The sequence below is a fragment of the Ambystoma mexicanum genome, chromosome 11 (assembly GCF_040938575.1).
Source record: "Ambystoma mexicanum isolate Mex_15411 chromosome 11, UKY_AmexF1_1, whole genome shotgun sequence".
In the NCBI taxonomy this organism is placed as follows: Eukaryota; Metazoa; Chordata; class Amphibia; order Caudata; family Ambystomatidae; genus Ambystoma; species Ambystoma mexicanum.
This window is the reverse complement of record NC_090934.1, coordinates 1,394,761,591-1,394,780,767: the sequence shown is the minus strand read 5'-3', so window position 1 is coordinate 1,394,780,767 and position 19,177 is coordinate 1,394,761,591. Positions and strand designations below refer to the sequence as shown.

Sequence of the window (19,177 nt, the reverse complement as noted above, 5' to 3'; positions counted from 1 at the left end):
AGATTGTGCGGCAAGAAATGCTGGCTTTTAAGCAAGTGAAAGATGAGTTGTCAGTCACTGCGGAGGGTCTTGTGATGCATGGAAGGCAGATCGTTATACCCACGGACCTCTGACAGCAAGTAGTGGACCTGGCCCATGAAGGGCATTGTGGCATGGTGGACATCAAGCGCCAGATAAGAGACACAATGTGGTTCCCAGGGATTGACTCCATAGTGGAAGACACTGTGAAAGGATGCCATCTGTGCCAGTGCTCGTTGATGCTCAGTAATCCAGAGCCACTCAGGGTGTCTGAGCTGCCTGAGGGGCCATGGACGCATGTCGCGATTGACTTCTTTGGGCGGTTCGGTGGAGGGAAATACTGGATGGTGGTCGTGGACGAATTCTCTCGAACCTCGTTGGTACAATTGATCTCATACACATCAGCCAGCACCATCATCCCTGAGTTGGATATATTCTCAGCGTGGGGCATTCCTGAGGTGCTCAAGTCAGACAACAGGCCTCCGTTCAACAGTGGGGAGTTTGCCTGATTCATGAGCCACATGGGCATACGTCATAGACAAATTATACCCCTGTGGCCACAAGCCAACGGAATGATGGAATGATAGAAACATTTATGGGAAGTTTGAAAAAGGTGCTGCAACAGAATGCATTGAGTCTGAAGTCGCTGAACCAGGCACTGTGTAGCATGCTCTGAGATCATCAAAACTCACCACATGGAACAACGGGAAAGTGCCCGTTGGAGCTGGTGTTTCAGATGAAAGTGAAGACGAGATTGCCCCACAGTGGGGACTTCTGAGAAACAGACCTGAAGGCACTCCAAGATGAGGATGCAACAAAGAAACAGGAGATGGAAAAGTATGCTGACGAGAAGAGGGGAGCAAAGTGGTCAACACTGCAAATGGGAGATAAGGTTCTTGTGCGTTGGAAGCAAGAACAGAAGTCAGAGTACAGGTTTGATCCTGATCCCTGCGTCATCACGCAGATCAAAGGGTCTATGGGTACTGCCTGGTCCACATGGTGAGTGATTACACAAAACGTGTAACAATTCCAACTTTACTGCGAGGGGGAGAAAGAGTGCAAGGACGAGGAGAATGCTGTGGAAGGTGCCCAAGTGGGGTCGAGGAAGCAGGAGGGGGCCTCGCCAGAGATGGGAGGCAGCCAATGGTGGTGTCAATGAGGCCCAAGCGGTGCATCACAAGACCTATAAGTCTCATAGGAGGGATGTGAAGCCACCTGTCAGTAAAGGGTGTTTCTGTTTGCCCGAGAGGGGGAGATGTCATGTCCCGCATGCAGGCAGTTAACTCGGTGTGACGAGGAGGCTCGTCACACCGGGAGGAACCAATGAGACTCGCGCATGCACACAAAGGATTTGCTGCATTCGCAGCAGAGGGTGAAAGAATAAAGTTAAATGAACACCTGTAATCAAAGGCTCATGTCCCTCATTTCCAGCGTGGCACATGCAGGGGCATAGAGGCCCATCCGGAGAGGTACTAAATTGTAGGACAAGATACTCATGTCTTCAGATTCCCGGGTCCTCATGAATGTTCCCACTGGTCCCATCCCTCTGCAAGCACTATTCCTTCAGTATGTCTTTTCCTTCCTGATTGTACTTTCGTTAAGGATTTTATTTGTGATCATTGTTGTTTTCTGTGGATGTTAATAAGGTGTATTGAGACAACGCCCCCTTTGGTAGGTAATTGCTTGTTTGTGTGACTGTCTCTGCCAAAGTTTCACTGTCTTGCAAAGTCACCAGCGCGATCTGAAATGTTGCTTTTTCGTCATAGGGAATCACATTTCTGCAAATTGGTTCGGTGGTTCACATGCCTCTAATCTTATATATATTTGTTGGTTTTCTTTCAGCAAACTGGGGTCCGTCCTGCAGCGAGCGTTCTTCTGGTCCAATGGGAGGGTAGGTTCACCTTCCAAAACCTTTCCTATGATTATTTGTTATTGTGCATTTAAAAACATATTAGATAGACAATTGAACAATGCATCAATTGACAGTGTGGAATACCGACATGTCAATTATACATTTTAATTCTGACAATGGCAAACAATGACAGAGCTTTATGAAATTTATTTTTACAGACATTGGTCCTGATTAGAAGTCTGCTGGTGTGGAAATAAGGGTGCTGGTAGCAAAGCACAGCACCCTTTCCGGACGGACAGACTACAACTGAGCCTGCTGGTGCCGTTGCACATGGCAGGTCTGACCTACCGGGCTCATCGGCCCCGGCAGGCTCACTTGTCATGGAAGCACCGGAACCATTACTAACAGTGCTGATGCTTCCAAGTCACCATTCCCGTGGAGTCCTTTTGGACTCCACGGTAATGGGGACTAGCATTTTCCGGCACCTGACATCCCGGCCCGCCGGGACATGTAACGTCCCGGTGGCACCAGGATATCATATGCCAGAAACAGTGGTATGGTCTGCTGGACTTGTAATGAGGCCCATTGTCTCTTAATATAGCCATAATTCTATGCTTGGGAGTCAAAGAGCAGACATCTTGGTATGTTTCTGGTGCAGGAGAGACATTTTTCTTGCCAACGTTACTCTGTATTGTAAAACCATTATTGGGGTTCAGAATCCGAGCACACTGATAATATCGTAAGACCTAATATTCAAGGGACTTATGATAATTCTAATAGTGGTTGTATGAATATGCTTAGCATTATATTAATCGTTCCTCTGAAGTGCAAACAAATTCTGAAACAGATGCTCTAAATGATAGTTGTTGCCTCTTTTGCATATGGAGCATATTATTAAGGGTCAGTTGAACTGACTTCTTCTGCAGACAAAACCGAGAAGCCAATCAGCAAGTGGGAGATTTTCCTGAAGATCCAAGAATTGCACCCGCATTCTTATACTGTATTCACAGGCCAATTCAATTTTCGAGGCGCACGGAGGATGCTAACTTTGGGAGTCAACATAAATGTCTTAGTACATAAAAAGAAGATCCAGTCATCTCTAGATTTTGGCTACTGCAAGTCTTTGTAAATGTGACTTGTGATGGTTGGTGTAAATCTAATATGTGTATGGAAGCCTCCAATTCCTCAAAAGGAATCTTGGTGAATTGGAAGCTCAGATAATTTCAGAATGTTACAACCTTTAATGGCGTCATTTTTCAGCTTTGTTTGTGTCAACTCTGGGCAGATCAGTGTGCTTGTAATCATGACGTGGAACTTTTAAAGAGGATAATAAGCTCAATTTGATGTTTTCTGTTTGTGATCCAGGGTGCACACACCTGCTCTGTGATTTTCGTTTAGTTCCCAATCCTGCAACATGGAATAACGCTTTCACTCAAGTGAAATAGCCAAATGTCTCTCAATGAAGTGCAATAAATCCATTATATATTAACATTTTATGGAAAATCTAACGTTCTGAATATATCAGTCGGTTCAGTTATGTTTTACCAGAACTGATGATATTGTAGGAAATCATACCATAGAAAATCACATTGTAAAATATATACATGCGATTAAAAAATATGACATGTAAAAAATCTCCACATCCTCACTATGAGCTGGGGACTAATACCTAAATATCCATACTAGAAGTTATTTATCAGGAGTCTATGCACCATCAATTATATTATATTAGAAACCGACCTTATTTCTTATTGGTACAATGTAATTCTCCAACATGCTATCTTAAATGTCACATCCAGAAAGGTAATTCAATTTCTTAAACAGGTAACCCATTTCTTCTTTTTCTCGCCACCATAGCGCATAATGAATGGGCTAATTGTGTAAACTGACAATATTCACAGAATTTGGAAAGGAGAGTCTCTATCTTTAGTCAAGTGCGCATTATTTTAACTCTCTTTTCTACATTCAGCAAAATAAATCTATAATCGTTTTCTCCATAGATTTAAACCAACTGTTAAACACTGGCACTATTACATTTCAAAATGTGTAGGTAGATCTGGTAATATTAAAATGTTTAATATTGGCTGATGTAGGCTAAACTTGAGGTTTATAAATGGCCTACTGAGTGTCCCAAGTGGTACTGCACACTTCAGCCATTCTGCTCCATTGCTTTGCACAGGTGACCCTGTATGACCAACGGAACTTCTCCGGCCAGAGGTTGGATTTAACAGGTGACTGTCCACAACTGCATGAGAAGAACTTTCCAGAGAGGTGCAATTCTGTCCAGGTCGGAAGCGGAGCGTGAGTATCACACTAAAGGTTTTTTTAAAAAATCCTGGGATATCATATGGTGAAGCAGATGAGGCGAGGGTGACAAAACAAAAGGTTAGCCTCTGCAGTAGTCCACACAAAGCTCCTTGAAGCCTGGTACAACACAAGGCAGAATAAAGAGGTGGGGGCACCTGACTGGTGGAACGCACAGGTTGGGGTAATCACATGTGGAAGAAAGAACTAGGCATCCAAAAGACATAATGAAGTGGTGGTTGATTCAGATAATCCAAGCAGGGCATGCATGATTCTGACACTTTCACATGCAAATTCTTGATTAACATACTCTATTCGTGTCCGGACATGATTTCTTCTGTTCGATTAAATTCTGAAAGCGACAGACACTAGGCACGGCCATAATTTAGTCATCTGAATAGAGGCAGGCATGATTTTTATCCTGCAGGGACAGTCGTGACTGTGATGACATCACAGTCCCAGACACGATTGTAATAATTCTACAGGAGAATGCAAGGGTCTGATACAATGTTGCACTAAGGTCAGTCATGATTCCGAGATTCCGACAAGAGCCATTGTGGTCCAGCAGGATTTTAGAGCCCAATGGACAAGCATCTTGGGAAGAGAGTTTAACCAATACTATAGGGATAGTGAGGGCATTCTGGACCAGATAATGGGCCTCATTACGAATTTGGCAGTGCAGGAAGAAAAGTGGAGTTAATTCTGTTACCTCCATTTTCCCGCACAGTCAAGTTACACGTTTTGGGGGAATTACCGCTGGTGGAATAACCGAGTGGTAATTCCACCGATTTGTGGAGAAGTGGAGAATTTACCTCCAGCATGATACTGGAGGTGAATCCTCCACTTTCCATGCAAAAACCGGTGAAATTACAGAGTGGTAATTCTGCCAGTGCTGATTCTGCCAAACATCCCCAATGGAGTCCTGCCAACCCCATTAATTAGAATACCGCCACCATACCACCACTTATAATGCCATGGGAAGCCCATGGGACCAAGTGGCAGTAACGGTAAATGCTTTTAAGTTGGTGGTATTACCTCCAGATTACCACCAAGCTCATAATGAGGCACATTAATGTCTTGAAAATTCTAGCAAGGCTGTCGAAGAGCCAGCCATGTGTCATACTAAGGGGGTCATTATGACCCTGGAGGTAGCCATGCCGCTATTTGCGGCATGGCTACCCCCATTCCGTGTACCGGATCCGGGTTCCTGGAATGGGGAAATACCGGGCCATTCTGACCTTGGAGGGCCCGGTATTTCCCCATTGCAGGAACCCAGTCCCTGTACATCCCCATTCCCATTCAAGCCCCCATAGGGCTCAATGAGGAGGATGCAAACAACGGGCCCGTTAACAACGGGCCTTTTGTTTGCACCCTGATCTGCTCGCGGGACCCGCTAAGGATGCCTGGTTTTACCAGGCGTCCTTAGCGGGTCCCGCGAGCAAACCTTGTAATGCGGCGGTAGGGGGTTAACAGGGCCGGCAGCTCTACCGGCCCCATTAACCCCCTACTGCCAGGGTCGTCATGACCCCCTAAGACTCAAAACCTGCCAACCTCCCTAGGTCAAAAGACTGTGGACATCTCCCAAGGTTCCTATCAGCTCATCATTCAACCTCATCAATCTACAGGTCGATCTGGAAATCTCCACATTCTTCTATATGCCAGTCAAGAACTCGTGAGATTTCCCCATGAACCCACATGGAAACCTACATATTCCCCACACCGAATCTCATGTGCATCTAGTAGGATCTCCACAGCAATGCACTGGTGAGCACATAGGGCTGTGTTCTCCACAAGGACAGTGGATTTCCCAGAGGTTCCTGATGCATCGACTTAGGGGTCTAACGTAGTGACAGGCAGGGGATCCTCCAGACCTCAATGATCTGTGTGCTTGTATCTCTGATCTAAGGGGGCACTTAGTGGGATCTCTTAAACATTACTGATCTGCCTCCCCTAAGAGTTGTTGCTTTTGTGCAGGTGGATCGGATATGAAGACCAGAACTACCGTGGTCGGCAGCACCTGTGGGACATGTACGACTCTGGTGACTATCCCAGTGCTGACCGTTGGTGCTCCTCGTCTGACCAGATCGCCTCAGTGAGGTGTCTCAAGCAGGTGAGATGGAGTACAGAAGGATGTTAATGCAAGAGCGGTGGGTGAAGACCATTGTGTTCATTGTCATTGTAGTAGCAGTGAAAAACGCTAGGTCTGGAAGTGTAAGGAAGGCCCCACAAGAAAGTGATTGAAAGATAAATACTCTTATAGGGAGATATTGAGATGGAGGGCGTATGACAGGGAGAGAATGATGAGGGACTGTAATAGGGAGCGGCTTTTGGGGTGCTGTAATAGAGAGAGGCTGCTGAGGCATTGGCGAGGAGTATTGGGGAAGTGGCAACAGGGGAAACAAGTCCTTATCATTCTCACTTGAATGTTTAGGCTCACTGTTATCCCATCCCTGTAGCAAGTGCCTGAGAGGGAACTCATGGGTCATGGAGTGGTTGTAGGAGTAGCCTGGTTATTAAATACTAAGTAATCATTCTGGCAGTATTGTTCTAAATGATCATAGGCTGGGTATATCTACAATTGCAAGGAATAATCATATTTCCGTGTGCAAGCACAAGTCAGAACTTCTACAGGAAAGCAGAACCCACAAGTGATTGGGAACTGTGTTTGGGAGAATCTATAGCGCCGGGATCTGCAAGCTGTGGCTCACAAAATTTGTACTACAACTCCCATCATCCCTCTCCATTGACTATGATGGTTTGGGTTAATGTATTTATTTATTTGTTCATTTGTAAAGCGCACCTAACCCAAGGGTATCTGGGCGCATTGATACTTGTAGTCCACAACATCTTCAGAGGAAAAGGTTGCAGAACCCTGCTTCAGAAAGTCTGATTGGGAAAATGTGTGGAAACTAGTGTAGTATCATGCCAGAGGACTATATTAGCAGTGGCTGTGACAGCATGTACTGCAGCTGTACCAGCTGTAATGCACTGGCCTTTTGTGATATCTTCCCTGGCCCCTCTCAGCGAGCCTTCCCCTGTTTCACACTATCAGTGTGTGGTTCCTAATGCCATCCTAACCCACATGTCCTACATAAGCACAATGGAGATCTGTTAACCCTTATACCTATATTCTAATGTATAGTTAAATCATTAGCACCAGGGAGGTGCCATCAACCAATGAGAATGCTTGGAACGTGGGCTGTATTCACTAAGGAAATCCCCTGTTCGGGGCATTTTCATTGGTGTCGGGCGCTTCCCTTCCCTTCCCCGTTCCCCCTTCACCACAGCACCTGTGTAGCTCTCTACATGTGTGCTAAAGGTGTCTTTTTTTCTTAGAACGAAAGAAGGAAATGTAGCTGTATCCCGCAGCCGGGGGCTTTGCTGTCGTCCAGGCATTCCCTCTTCAATGTTGATGACATTAGTCATCAACATTGAAAACAGACTTCCTGGATGACAACACTGTCCGGCATCTGGCCGCGAGTTAAAATTACGTTTCTTTCTTTTTTTATTACAAAAAAAAAAATCCTTAGCACTCACGTAGGTAACTTCACAGAAGCTAATGGCTTTGCTTGGACCCTTAACTTGGCTGGCGGGACGTTACTGACAGGGTCTGCCTGCCGCCTCGTGTAATATCACATCAGTAGAACTCATACCCATTTCTACATGCATGCGATATCTCCTTCCTTAATGCCCCTATCCATAGACAGAGTGAGGTCTTTAGCCATACACCCTGTTGACCCTGTAACCATTAACCATGTCTAGGACCAGTCCATGCCGAGGGTTCACCTGTTCGAGTGGCCGGGATATTCCGGAAGGAAGTGTGAGTTCCAGGAGGACGTGCCCAACATGATGTCCCGCTTCCGGATAAATCACATCTCTTCAGCCCGGGTCCTGGGAGGAACGTAAGTTTAGAGGATATATTGAATTATGATTACGATGTTGCTAGGATCTTAGGGACTGTGTGAGATGGAATTGGGAGCGCCTGAGAACATGGCGAGGGCTTTGTGGGGAATCAATGTATAACATCTGTTTCTGGAAAGAGGAGGGAGGCATTGGCTGGGTTCTAGCCGTCCACAGATGTAATTATGAACATGTAGAGAGGGATACAAGCAGACACACAGAGTGGGACAGTAGGATACAGAAGAATGCTGGTGCGAATGGGTCTGGGAGGTAAGGTAGAAGTTCTACAAGTAAGGTGTCATCATGTCAATGTAAAAAAGAAAAATGCATAAATAAGTCTTGCATAAAACCTGTCCCTATCAATACAGTGTCTATCCATGTGGCCTTTGCCCGCCAGTGTCTGTGGCAGCACCTACTTCCCCACACTGTCTGTCCATGGGAATCAGAGTCTGTGGGCCTTAACCTGGCCAGACTGACTTTCCATGTGGCGGCCTTTCTCATACTGCCCATGTGCATAAGGGTCCTCAGACTTTGTCTAGGTGGCCCAAGCCCTTACTGGCGCGTCATCACAGGGAGAGGTGTTCTTGCTGCAGTGACATCTAGGTGGCATGCACTTTTCTTCCTGCAGTGACATTGGAGCAGGAAGTCAATCTCGGAATGCAGTGCCACCCCTGGGTCCTTTGGATGCAGTACTGAGATCATCACACGCTGACCTTTCATTACTTCACGGAAATCACACCAGGAGTTGCCCTTACTGAGCTAACAAAACACTTGGAGGTGCCATTACTTAATAATATATATTGGTAATTGGGGGTCCTCAAAGACATAGGTTCATGGCTAAGAGCCCATCGCCCATTTAATTCAAGTTCTCAGTCGCGGCACCCTGTTTGGCCAGAGCCCTAAACAGAGTACACAAGTTGCCACATTGGTCACAGTATGATAGATTTCTCTCGGGACAGTACAAGGTTTCCACCCATGGGCGTAATTTTAGGGGGGACAGGGGTGTTTGTCCCTCCCAACTTTCATGGCACACCATTTTGTCCCCATTCATTTGGCTGGGGCACCTTTTCTTCAAATGTCATGTCCCCCCCCCCAACATTTTCAGCCAAGTTACTCCATTGCTGCTGGCCTAAAATCACAGATCTGCGCCTTTGTCTCGAAGTGTTTACCACTGAGATGTCTTTTGCACAAAGTTGCCTCTGTCTAGCCACGGAGGTTTGAGCTGCTGCAGAACGGTGCTGCTCACACGCTGGCAAGGTGTTGCTCCTTGTCCAAATAACGCCCACTGTGTGCAAACATGGTTCACCAGTGGTGATGGACCGTACAAAATACAAGTTGGTCATTCTGGTATTCAGGCGTTTGCAGGGAGAAAAGGCGCTCTGTCTGCAGTCTTGTGTGATGCACCAGAAGGCAACTAACTTAAGGTCCTGAGAAGGAGCTAGGCGCCTGCGTGTGCCATGGGTGTTTCCCGTGACGCTAGGAGGTTTCCCGTCTCAAGTGCAGTGCCAGCTAGGGGTCTAGAGCAATCTGCTTGCTGCTCTAAGAGGCACACCAACGCTATTCCTGCTCTGGTCTTATTGTAAGACCTTCTTTGGCTTTAACGTTTCCCTCTCGATGTGAATATTATGGATTACCATGAAATGATCGAAAAAAGACCTACTGAGAAATGACCGAATTTGTTTGATTGAATTTTTTTTTTTAATAATGCCGGGGGAGACCTCTCCCCCTCTTTCCACCTACCCTAAATTATACCCTTACCCCACCTCCCATCTATTTATAATAAAAATGAACAAAAAATGCCAAACGAATTCGACCAAAAGATTCGGTCATTTCTCATTAGGCATTTTTGTATACGATCATTGCTGCCGATACCGAATATTATTAATGTGCTTTAAAGTGTATTTATATTTTCTACACTGTTTTGTTGGCCACTTAAGTTTGGGACGTTATACCAATAACTGTCCAGTTTAATATTGCAATATTGCACTGGGAACTAACTGCACCCACTGCAATATAAGCACCTGAATGGCTAACTGTCATTTATGGTAGAAGCACAACACATGATGAAAAACGAAAAAACCACAAATTCAGTGGAAGTGTCAGCCACACAGCTGTGACCCATATTCGGAAAGCCGAGCTACTAGAGGTGTCATGGAGACGCACGCACGCCACTGCTGGCAGTGATGTCTGCAGATTGGAGAGCTCATGGCTTTGATGCATTTGGTGGATGTTCCATTATTTTCTATGCCATCTAAAATCAGCAGTAATCAGTCCATATGCTTTGGAAGGGGAGTGGGGATCTGCTGCAAGCCGCCATTTTACATCTCGGCTGTGCAAATATGTGCATGGTGTTGCAAATGGCGGCAATGTACAGATGTCAGATGAGTCACCGCTAGCATGCAGTGCCCGCCCTATTAAAGGGAGATGTGCGTTCCTCAGTCTGCGAATTGCTGAGAGGGGCTGAAATTGCTTGCTTCCCAGAGCCACTTCAGTCGAATCAGATTGAGCCTATCCTGTTTCTTTAGTGAGTGTGTTGTGAAGTTTAGTAGTTAAATCTTTTGCATTTTCTTTCTAAGCTCCCCTGTTTTTCCTTCTCAGCTGGGTGGCATATCAAGAGCCCAATTACAGGGGGGCGCATTGCGTCCTAGAGAAAGGGGACCACAACAACTGCAATGAATGGGGCAACCACTCCGGCATCATCGGGTCCATCCGCAGAGTGCGCTTTGACTAAACCAGCTGTCCCGAAGTCATACATACGTGTATTTACATCAGCTGAACTACCTACACAAGGATTAAGAACCTGTCTTTCTTTTAATAAACAAATCCAAGAAACATTGGTATTCTTTTTTTTATTTAAAGTTATTTTGATTGAATATGAAGTTACCTCCAGAGCTCCCAAGTCATTCATTTTCTGTCAGGAGTGTTTGTGAGACTGAGCAACTGGTTCGTTTGAATGCTGTCCCTGACAGCCGAGACTTGCTGGATATAATACAGTAACTGATAGGCCATGTTACTGTGGCAATATTTCTGAGCATACCAGAAGGTTGAATTTAGTGAGACACGTCTGGGCAGTTTCAAATCCTGTAGGGTCATTTCCGGATGGGTGCATGGGGGGTGTTCAACATGCATGGGCAGGGCCACACACTGATGGGTCAGTTAAGAGGGTGCTATAACTGCCTATGGTTTAAGTCACTTTTGAAGCATGATCAGTGCTTTCTGGAAGAATTTCGACATGTATTTGCATTTCCACAATAAGGCAGTTCCAGTGTTTCTTAGAACTGTGCCAGTGTAGGAAATAGTCAGGGTGAGTTAAACATGATCAGGTTAATTCCTAGCCATGTTGAAAGAATGGATACATTACGAAGTCCTCAGGAGGAGGGGGCCTTACCCATTTTAGCAGCTGATAGAAGTTAGGTCTGCACACACAGTGAGAGCAGAATTATAAGAAGAGCCGTCATTCAGATATATCCAGAAACTTGGAACATCAAGGAATACATTGCTCACTGGGGACGAGCAGATGCACGTAGGACAGTGCACGACAAGAGCAGCATACAGAAGGAGTCAAGTAGCAGAAAAGGAGGCTACGTCCACACCAATCAACGGCGCCTCTTACCATACAGAACCAAAAGGCACCTTTGCTTATTCAGATGCCCCAAGAGGAGGGACATCACCCAGCCCGACAGCTTGGAGAGACAATCAGAACATGTTGCAGCTCGGAGAGACAATCAGAACATGTGAGGAGTGTAAAGAGGAGCAAAGCAGGACACAGCCCCCGACCCCAAACATTAAGTGTTGCATAGCTTCCCGCAGCGCCGTAGGCTGCATCCAGCGCAGCATTCGGGCGACTGAGGAATGTTCCCTGCCTGCTGAAAGGCCCTGAGCTCTAGACATTATCCTCCTTCTCCCAGACTTTCAACAACTAAGGTAAGAACATCGGCCTTCCTGAAACCTTTTCATTCAGATCCTCAGCCCTTACATCTATGCCGACTGTTCCCCAAATCATGATATTTCACATTGACAGCCCCCTCATCCTCACCCTTTCCGTAGCCATCTCTTCCGGCCATTGTAGCCATTCCCATCTCACGTTTAAAAGGATACATTCCTCCTTCCCTGCAAGTACCATCTCCCTTTACATTTTCTATACTACACTGGTGTTAAATGCCTCAAATACATACCTTTCTTCACCAGCATAATGAACCACTCTCTCATCCACATGACCCCCACTTCGCCCTCTCCATTCCCCTCCCTAAACCTCAAACCTATCTCTGCATGCAAATATATCGGGGTCTCCCGCTCGCACCATAAAGAATGCCTTCCAGTCCCTCTCTGCTCACTCCTCAGACGCATTGCAGAATCATTGAATAATTTTGGACTGTGTGAGAAGAGTTTGGGGCTTGTGGGACAAAGCAGGGTATACTCATGGAGAAAGGAGCAGGGATTCTGGCCCCTGCCTTGACAAGCGCCCGACAAAAGCCTTGCCCCCAGCCTGCCAACCAACATACTAAGGAAGGGGAAATGGGTGACTGAGTCCTCAAATTTCAAGTATCCCTGTATGCCTTTCTCTGATCTAAATGTTCTTGCCACCCAAAACCCTTAGCATGTAGCTAATGGTAATTGGTGGAGTTTCCAGAATGCCCACATCTACCAACTCGCAGATGCTTGTTTTGTTGTACATGGGATACAATGCATCTATTTGAGACAAATGTGCGAGGGAGAGAAAGAAAGACAGAGAGAGAGAGAGAGAGAGAGAGAGAGAAAGAGAGAGAGAGAAAGAGAAAGAGAGAAAGAGAGAGAGAGAGAGAGAGAGAGAGAGAGAGGATATGTGAGCTAGTAAGTGGGACCTGTTTGCAAGAGGCCAGTGGTACAAGCGCACGGTTGCAGATTGCTTTGTAAGGCCAATGCCCTGCTTCTTCGACTGCCCAAATAATAATCCCCTCTCATTGTTCTTACATAGACATGTACAGCAATGTCACCAATAGTGGCAGAATGGCTCTATGTAAGACCACTTCCTTACAATATACTCCACTCTGTCTTTGAGGCATTCTACCTCCTCCTCCTCCAATTCCTGCTGAGAATCTCATCCTCAACCATGGATCGTCCCCACCATTTACTCATATGTGCAGATATCCAAAAGTGAAATAGAGCAACAACCACTGATCTTCACAATCTACAAAGTCAAAGGTCCCTGCCATATTCTTCTCATCATGTGACCTTGAATAATGCTCTTACCTCCACGCTCTCATCTCCAACAACCACACCCACCCACCCACCCACACAAACTGTCCAAGGTCAGCCAATCGATTCTGGTCTCTCCCGGCATACCTATCACCCAATTCAATGCATGCTTTAAATACTTAGCAATCTTCATAAGCATTTCTAAACTAAAACCACAATGGTCCTGATGCATCTCTACGCCCTCTGCGCTGGGTTTTGAACAATGCACTGCATCGAAATCGCACACAGAGATGAGCAGCTTGGTCTGTCTGGAAGATGAGTGGGATGTCCCAACTCTGGTGGTAGTCCTTGTGTGAAGAAAGGGATTACGAGTGTGAGCCCAAACAGGAATGGCAGCTTTTCTAAAAGCTTTTTCCATGGGGCGAGCCATTTGATCGATCCTCTGGAAGAATGTTTCGGTACCAGGAGGTAAGGATTCATTGCAGAGCCCATGGCACAAGGTCTCCTCTTGATGGAATGCTCAGGGCAATGTCTACAATAATAATTCAAAATAATAATAATTTGGCATTTTTTAGGCACTGTAATAATCAACGTCACTATCAATGTATTGATCTGGGAGGACAGAGGGTGGTGAAGGGCTGAGATGGCTGTACCGGGGTATCAAACCCATGCTCACTGCAGAGTCCTGGTCCCAATGCGAGCATGCTGTGCTTGAGTCATCCTCCTGGCTCCTGCATGGAGGGGCTCCCCCAATGCTAACCAATTTCCATGAGATGATGGCATTGAGCTAACCCCCTGGAGGGCGAACCCGAGCGGAGTGACTGTTGGAGATTAGTTGTGGCAGGGCCTCTGGGGGTACTCTGACACCCAGGGAAGCCAAGGGACAGTGGTTTGGACAAAAGACAGAGTAAGATATACCTCACCTTGGGAGCAAGACGTGGGCCCCTAACCTTATTTAGTGCGCCAACTGGCCCCTAGTATAAATGTGTGCATGTATTTATTAATTTATTTGTAACTCGCTGAGAGCCTGCAGGCATCAGGGCGCACATGCACACAAGGACGACAAAAAATAGATGGGATAGAGTAAGGGGCGATCATCAAATTCCTAAGTCTACTACTTGAGGAGTGTGGTCTTGAGTTTTTTCCTGAAACTGGAAAGGTTGTTCTCCAGCCTCAGGTCCCGAGGGAGAGAATTCCACAGCTGGGTAGCCCGGACTGGCAAAGAACGACCAAGGCCCCTTTCCTTTTTAAATGATGGACATGCAACCAGGGCCAGATCGCCAGATCATAAGAACAAAGGCCTCTTCCGAGTGTGTAGGGGGGTCATTGCAGATTTGAGATAGGAAGGGGCGCAGGCGAAGAGGCAGCGGTGAACAATGGTACATGTTTTGAATTTAATGCGCTTCTGAATTGTCAGCCAATGTAAGTCTTTCTGATGTTTGGAGATGTGTTCCTTCCATAGGATGTTTTTTTATGATTCAAACTGCATCATTTTGAATTTGCTGACATCTTTTTAGACTGGTGTTATTAGCCCCAAGAAGCAGTACATTACAGTAGTCAAGTCTAGACACGATGGTGGCGCAACCGATGGTAGCAGCATTCTTTTCTCTCAGAAATAGTCTTGATATGATATGCTATTTTATTTATAGCGCGCCCATACACAAGGGTTTCAAGGCGTGATGAGGAAAGGGATGGGTACAAAGGAGGACAAAACAACAATCTTACTAGGCCCAGTGACATTGAGAATGCACAAGTACAGGAGGGATGGAAGGGGGAAACTGCAAGGGGCACGGGAAGAGTGAGAAGTGCTGAACACGTGATCAAAACAACAGCAGGTACTGCAGCCAGCAGGTGGCAAGTGCAAAGTGCAAAAGTTAAGCACATACAACAGGTGTCTAATAAGTGCAGGTTAGGGGACTGTAGGTTTGCAGATACAGACCCAAGTGCAGGGCTGCCAGGACGCAGAGCGGGTATGCAGCTGGGTGGGCAGGGACCTGGGCCCGAATTCAGAGGGTAGCCAGGTGCCCAGTGCAGTTTCTGAGAAGTAGGAGGTGATAGTTGCTGTTCCTACTAATCAGATTGGTGTGCTCATGCAAGTTGAGTGAGGGTTCCAGAGTAATGCCCAGTGTTTTCACTTTATGTTAGGCTGGGATGCTGATGTTATTGATGGTGAACTTAACGTATTTTGCACTGAGCTTTCCCCTGGCTTGGGAGGAACCGAAGATGAGCAGCTCCATGTTCCCTCTGTTAATACACATCCAATTTTCAGACATCCAAGATTCAATATGACTGAGAAGTGAGAGTAGTCTGGAGGAGTCCAAGGAATGGTCCCTGCTAATTCCATCACAAGTTGCGTGTCGTCCATGTAATTAGTCAAAAAGACGCCAGAGTGGCTGGATGTAGATGTTGAATAGCACCAGTGACAAACTAGCACCTTATGGAACTCCACAGAGGATGGGCTCAGAAGGTGAGAAAGCATCTTCCCAATGGATTCTAGAAACACAGTGGAGCAGGAAGGATTGAAGCCATTCGACTGTTCTGCTGGAGCAATTACTCATAGATTCCAGGGCATGGAGAAGGCGTTCATGATCAAGCAAATCAAAGGCTGCAGACAAGTCCAAAGGGACCAGCAGGCGCATCTTGCCATTCTGCATGATCCCGAACATGTGGGATTGTAAGCCAATCAGAGCAGTTTCTGTGCTATGTGCCGGCCTAAAGCCTGATTGCCCCCATGCAAGATGTTATTGGCTTCGACCTAAGATTGTAATTGTGTCGTGGCTAGTTTGTCTAGTATCTTCAAATGGAAGTGACAATTTGTTATGGGCCTGAGATTAGTTGGATCCCTAGGGTCAAGGCCTGTTTTTTTTGGGGAGGGATGTATGTAACGCTCACCTGATTCCCGTAGAGGCGCCGGTCTTGACTGGGCGTATACCGTATCTTCAAAGGTGATGTGTAACACACGGCTGGCTCTTTGGGCTGGATCTCTGTGCACTGTATGTCTGACTCGAAGGGTAAGATGTCTTAGGTAAGTGAACGCCGTGCTCTCCATCTGCCTCGGGGCAGGGTGCTGTAACCAGTTTCTTCACTGGATAAGGGGAGCAGGCCTCTTGACTTCAGAGGACTGCTGTCCGTCGTTTACTGCACGAACGGTAAGTTTCGAGTAATTCTAATGTCTTTAAAAGTCTTTAGTAATGATGTCTCTTGTTTTGCAGGGTTCCGGCGATGGCGGATGACTGGCTGAAGTGAGTTGAAGATGGAGCCCGTGTGATGAATAGAAGCGCCTGGAAGCACGTAAGTAAGCGCTTGTTGCCTGCTTCACGATGCGCTCTAACTGTCTTTTTATTTTGCAGGTACAAGTTCGGAGCGGCTGCAGGGTGCCGGAATACCCACTGGGTTAGATGTGGAAAGGAGTAATGGCATGTGAGTATTAAAGTTCCCCGATGTCTTTAAACGCACCTTGTTTTGTCTTTCAGATGCGGGATGCAGCGCCGGAGGCCTCCGGAGCGTGCGAAGAGTTGGTAAGCTTTTGTCTTTCAGATGCCGGAATGCAGTGCGAAGACCTCCGGAGCGCACGAAGAGTAGGTAAGCCTTTGTCTTTCAGATGCCGGAATGCAGCGCGAGGCGTTGGTGACAGCCGATGGACCAGGTAAGTGAAGCGCTGTCACTGAAGACCGTAATGCTAACCTGTTCTTTCTTGTCTTTATAGGTGTTGCTGAAGACTGGATTCAGGATGGTAAGCCTTTTTCCTTAGGCCCAGGATCAGATGCAGAAGACACGATGAGCGTTCTGCTGCAGAGGATGCAGAATAACGCAAAGCAAGATTCATCCATCGGGTGTGGTTTAAATAGCCTCCTGTAGTGCTTAGGTGTCTCCTTCCACAGCCACGCCTAGGTAAGAAAAGAGTTCCTGCTTTCCAGAAGAGTTCCAGTGTTCTGAACCTAGGGAGTGGCTCCTGCCCCACCCAACAGGAAAAGTAGTTCCAAACAGAAGAGGATCAGAGGCTCAACTGGCAGGCAAGTAAGCAGCATGGTCTGCTGCAGGTAAGTCCACCCAAGCATTATGAGCCCGGCGCTTCCAGCGCTGGGACTGGGCATATTTATGAGCCTGGTGCCACTGGCGCCAGGACTGGGTCTGAAAGGTCCCAATTGGGACTGGTTGGCACTCGGAACCTGGGTTATGGATCTGCTTCCAAGGGAGTTGGGAAAACCCTGACCTTTTGGAAGCAGAGATCATGACAGTACCCCCCCTCAAGGCCCCTCCCAAACCGGGCTTCTCCGGGGGTTTTGGCTTGTCAGGAAATGTTCGGTGAAATCTTTTGATTAGGCGAGGAGCGTGGACATATTCAGCAGGTTCCCAGGATCTCTCTTGGGGGCCGTAGCCTTTCCAGTCAATTAGGTAAAATAGTTTAGATTTGGAGATCTTGGAGTCCAGAATGCTTTTGACTTCAAACTCGAGTTCTCCATCAACTAGGATGGGTTTTGGAGATTTAGTTAGTCGGGTTTGAGGTTGCACGGGTTTTAATAGAGAGACGTGGAAGACCGGATGTATCTTCATGTGCGGGGGCAAGTCCAACTTGACCGCTACTGGGTAGTGGTGGAATAGGGACCAAGGTATCTTGGGTTGAATGTGCGTGGCCCTTTTAGAGGTAGATATTTGGTGGATAACCAGACTTGATCCCCTACTTGATATTGAGGGGCTTCCTTCCGATGTTGATCTGCTCCTTTCTTGTATTGTTCCTTAGCCCTTTGAAGGTGAGAAACAGCTTCCTTAAAGGCTTGGGTGATTGTAGAATGCAGGTAGTCTACTGCTGGTGTTTCAAGATCTTGGAGGGGATCCAACTCCGAGGTTCGAGGGTGACTGCCGTATAAAAGAAAAAACGGGGTTTTCCCAGTTCCCGAATGGACAGAGTTATTGTAGGCATATTCGGCTATCCAAAGGATGTCTTTCCAAGTTTTTTCAGTTTGTTGCAGCATGCAGCGTAAATACTGTTCCAGAGTTTGATTGGTCCTCTCGGTTTGTCCGTCGGTCTGAGGGTGGTGACTGGTCGATAGTCTCACATCAATTTGAGCCGACCGACAGCAACTTCGCCAAAAATGAGAAATAAATTGACTACCTCGATCCGAAATTAGAACCGAAGGAAAACCGTGCAGTCGGACGATGTTTTCGAGAAATTCTCGGGCCAGAGTTGCTGCTGTTGGCAAGCCTTTGAGCGGAATGAAATGCGCCATCTTGGAGAATAAGTCCACGATTACTAGAATCGTATTGTATCCGGAGCATGGAGGTAGATCGGTGATGAAGTCCATAGAAAGCGTATGCCAAGGGCGAGGTGGGATGTCAATAGGGCGTAAGAGGCCTGCTGGTCTTTCCTTTTGACTCTTGTTTTGGGCGCATACTCCACAGGACATTATAAAGTCTCTGATATCTTTTTTCCAAGACGGCCACCAGAAGTAGCGCTTGATCTTTTCTGAGGTCTTGGCCATACCGGGATGTCCTTCCATTAAAGAATCGTGATAACAAGAGATTACTTTTTTCTGTAAATCTGTGCTGGGCAGGTATAATCGTTCTTGGAAATACAATAAGTTGTCCTTTACTGCAAAGTCCTTTCCCTGCAGATGCCAATTCTGTATGTCTGCTGGAGTTACAAGTTGCCTGGCTTTATCCTTAACTTCCTCTATGGATTGTGTGGCGATTACACCCAGAATTCTTTGTTCGGGAATGATTGGTACAGGTTTAGGGTTGATCAAGTGTTCTTCCACTCCCATCCGAGAAAGGGCATCAGCTTTACCGTTTTTTGTACCAGGTCGATAGGTAATTATGAAGTCAAACTCGGCAAAGAATAATGCCCAACGGAGTTGTCTAGAGGATTGGGCTTTTGCGGTTTTCAAATATTGCAGGTTTCGGTGATCCGTAATCACAGTAACGGTGTGT

At 46.6% G+C, this 19,177-nt stretch overlaps 1 protein-coding gene across 2 annotated transcripts in view; it reads left to right on the top strand.

Moving 5' to 3' along the window:
- LOC138504481 (gamma-crystallin C-like) overlaps positions 1-19,177 on the top strand; it is a 99,489-nt gene that overhangs the window by 47,020 nt on the left and 33,292 nt on the right. Inside the window, exons 2-6 of one of the 2 annotated variants that reach the window (XM_069625012.1) lie at positions 1,861-1,909; positions 4,050-4,171; positions 6,149-6,284; positions 7,937-8,076; positions 10,673-10,943. In XM_069625012.1, the coding sequence (XP_069481113.1) occupies positions 1,861-1,909; positions 4,050-4,171; positions 6,149-6,284; positions 7,937-8,076; positions 10,673-10,805 (580 nt within the window). In that variant the 3' untranslated portion in view covers positions 10,806-10,943. Of the gene's footprint in view, positions 1-1,860; positions 1,910-4,049; positions 4,172-6,148; positions 6,285-7,936; positions 8,077-10,672; positions 10,944-19,177 lie in introns of those variants that run through there. The other variant, XM_069625013.1, reaches the window with a different exon arrangement.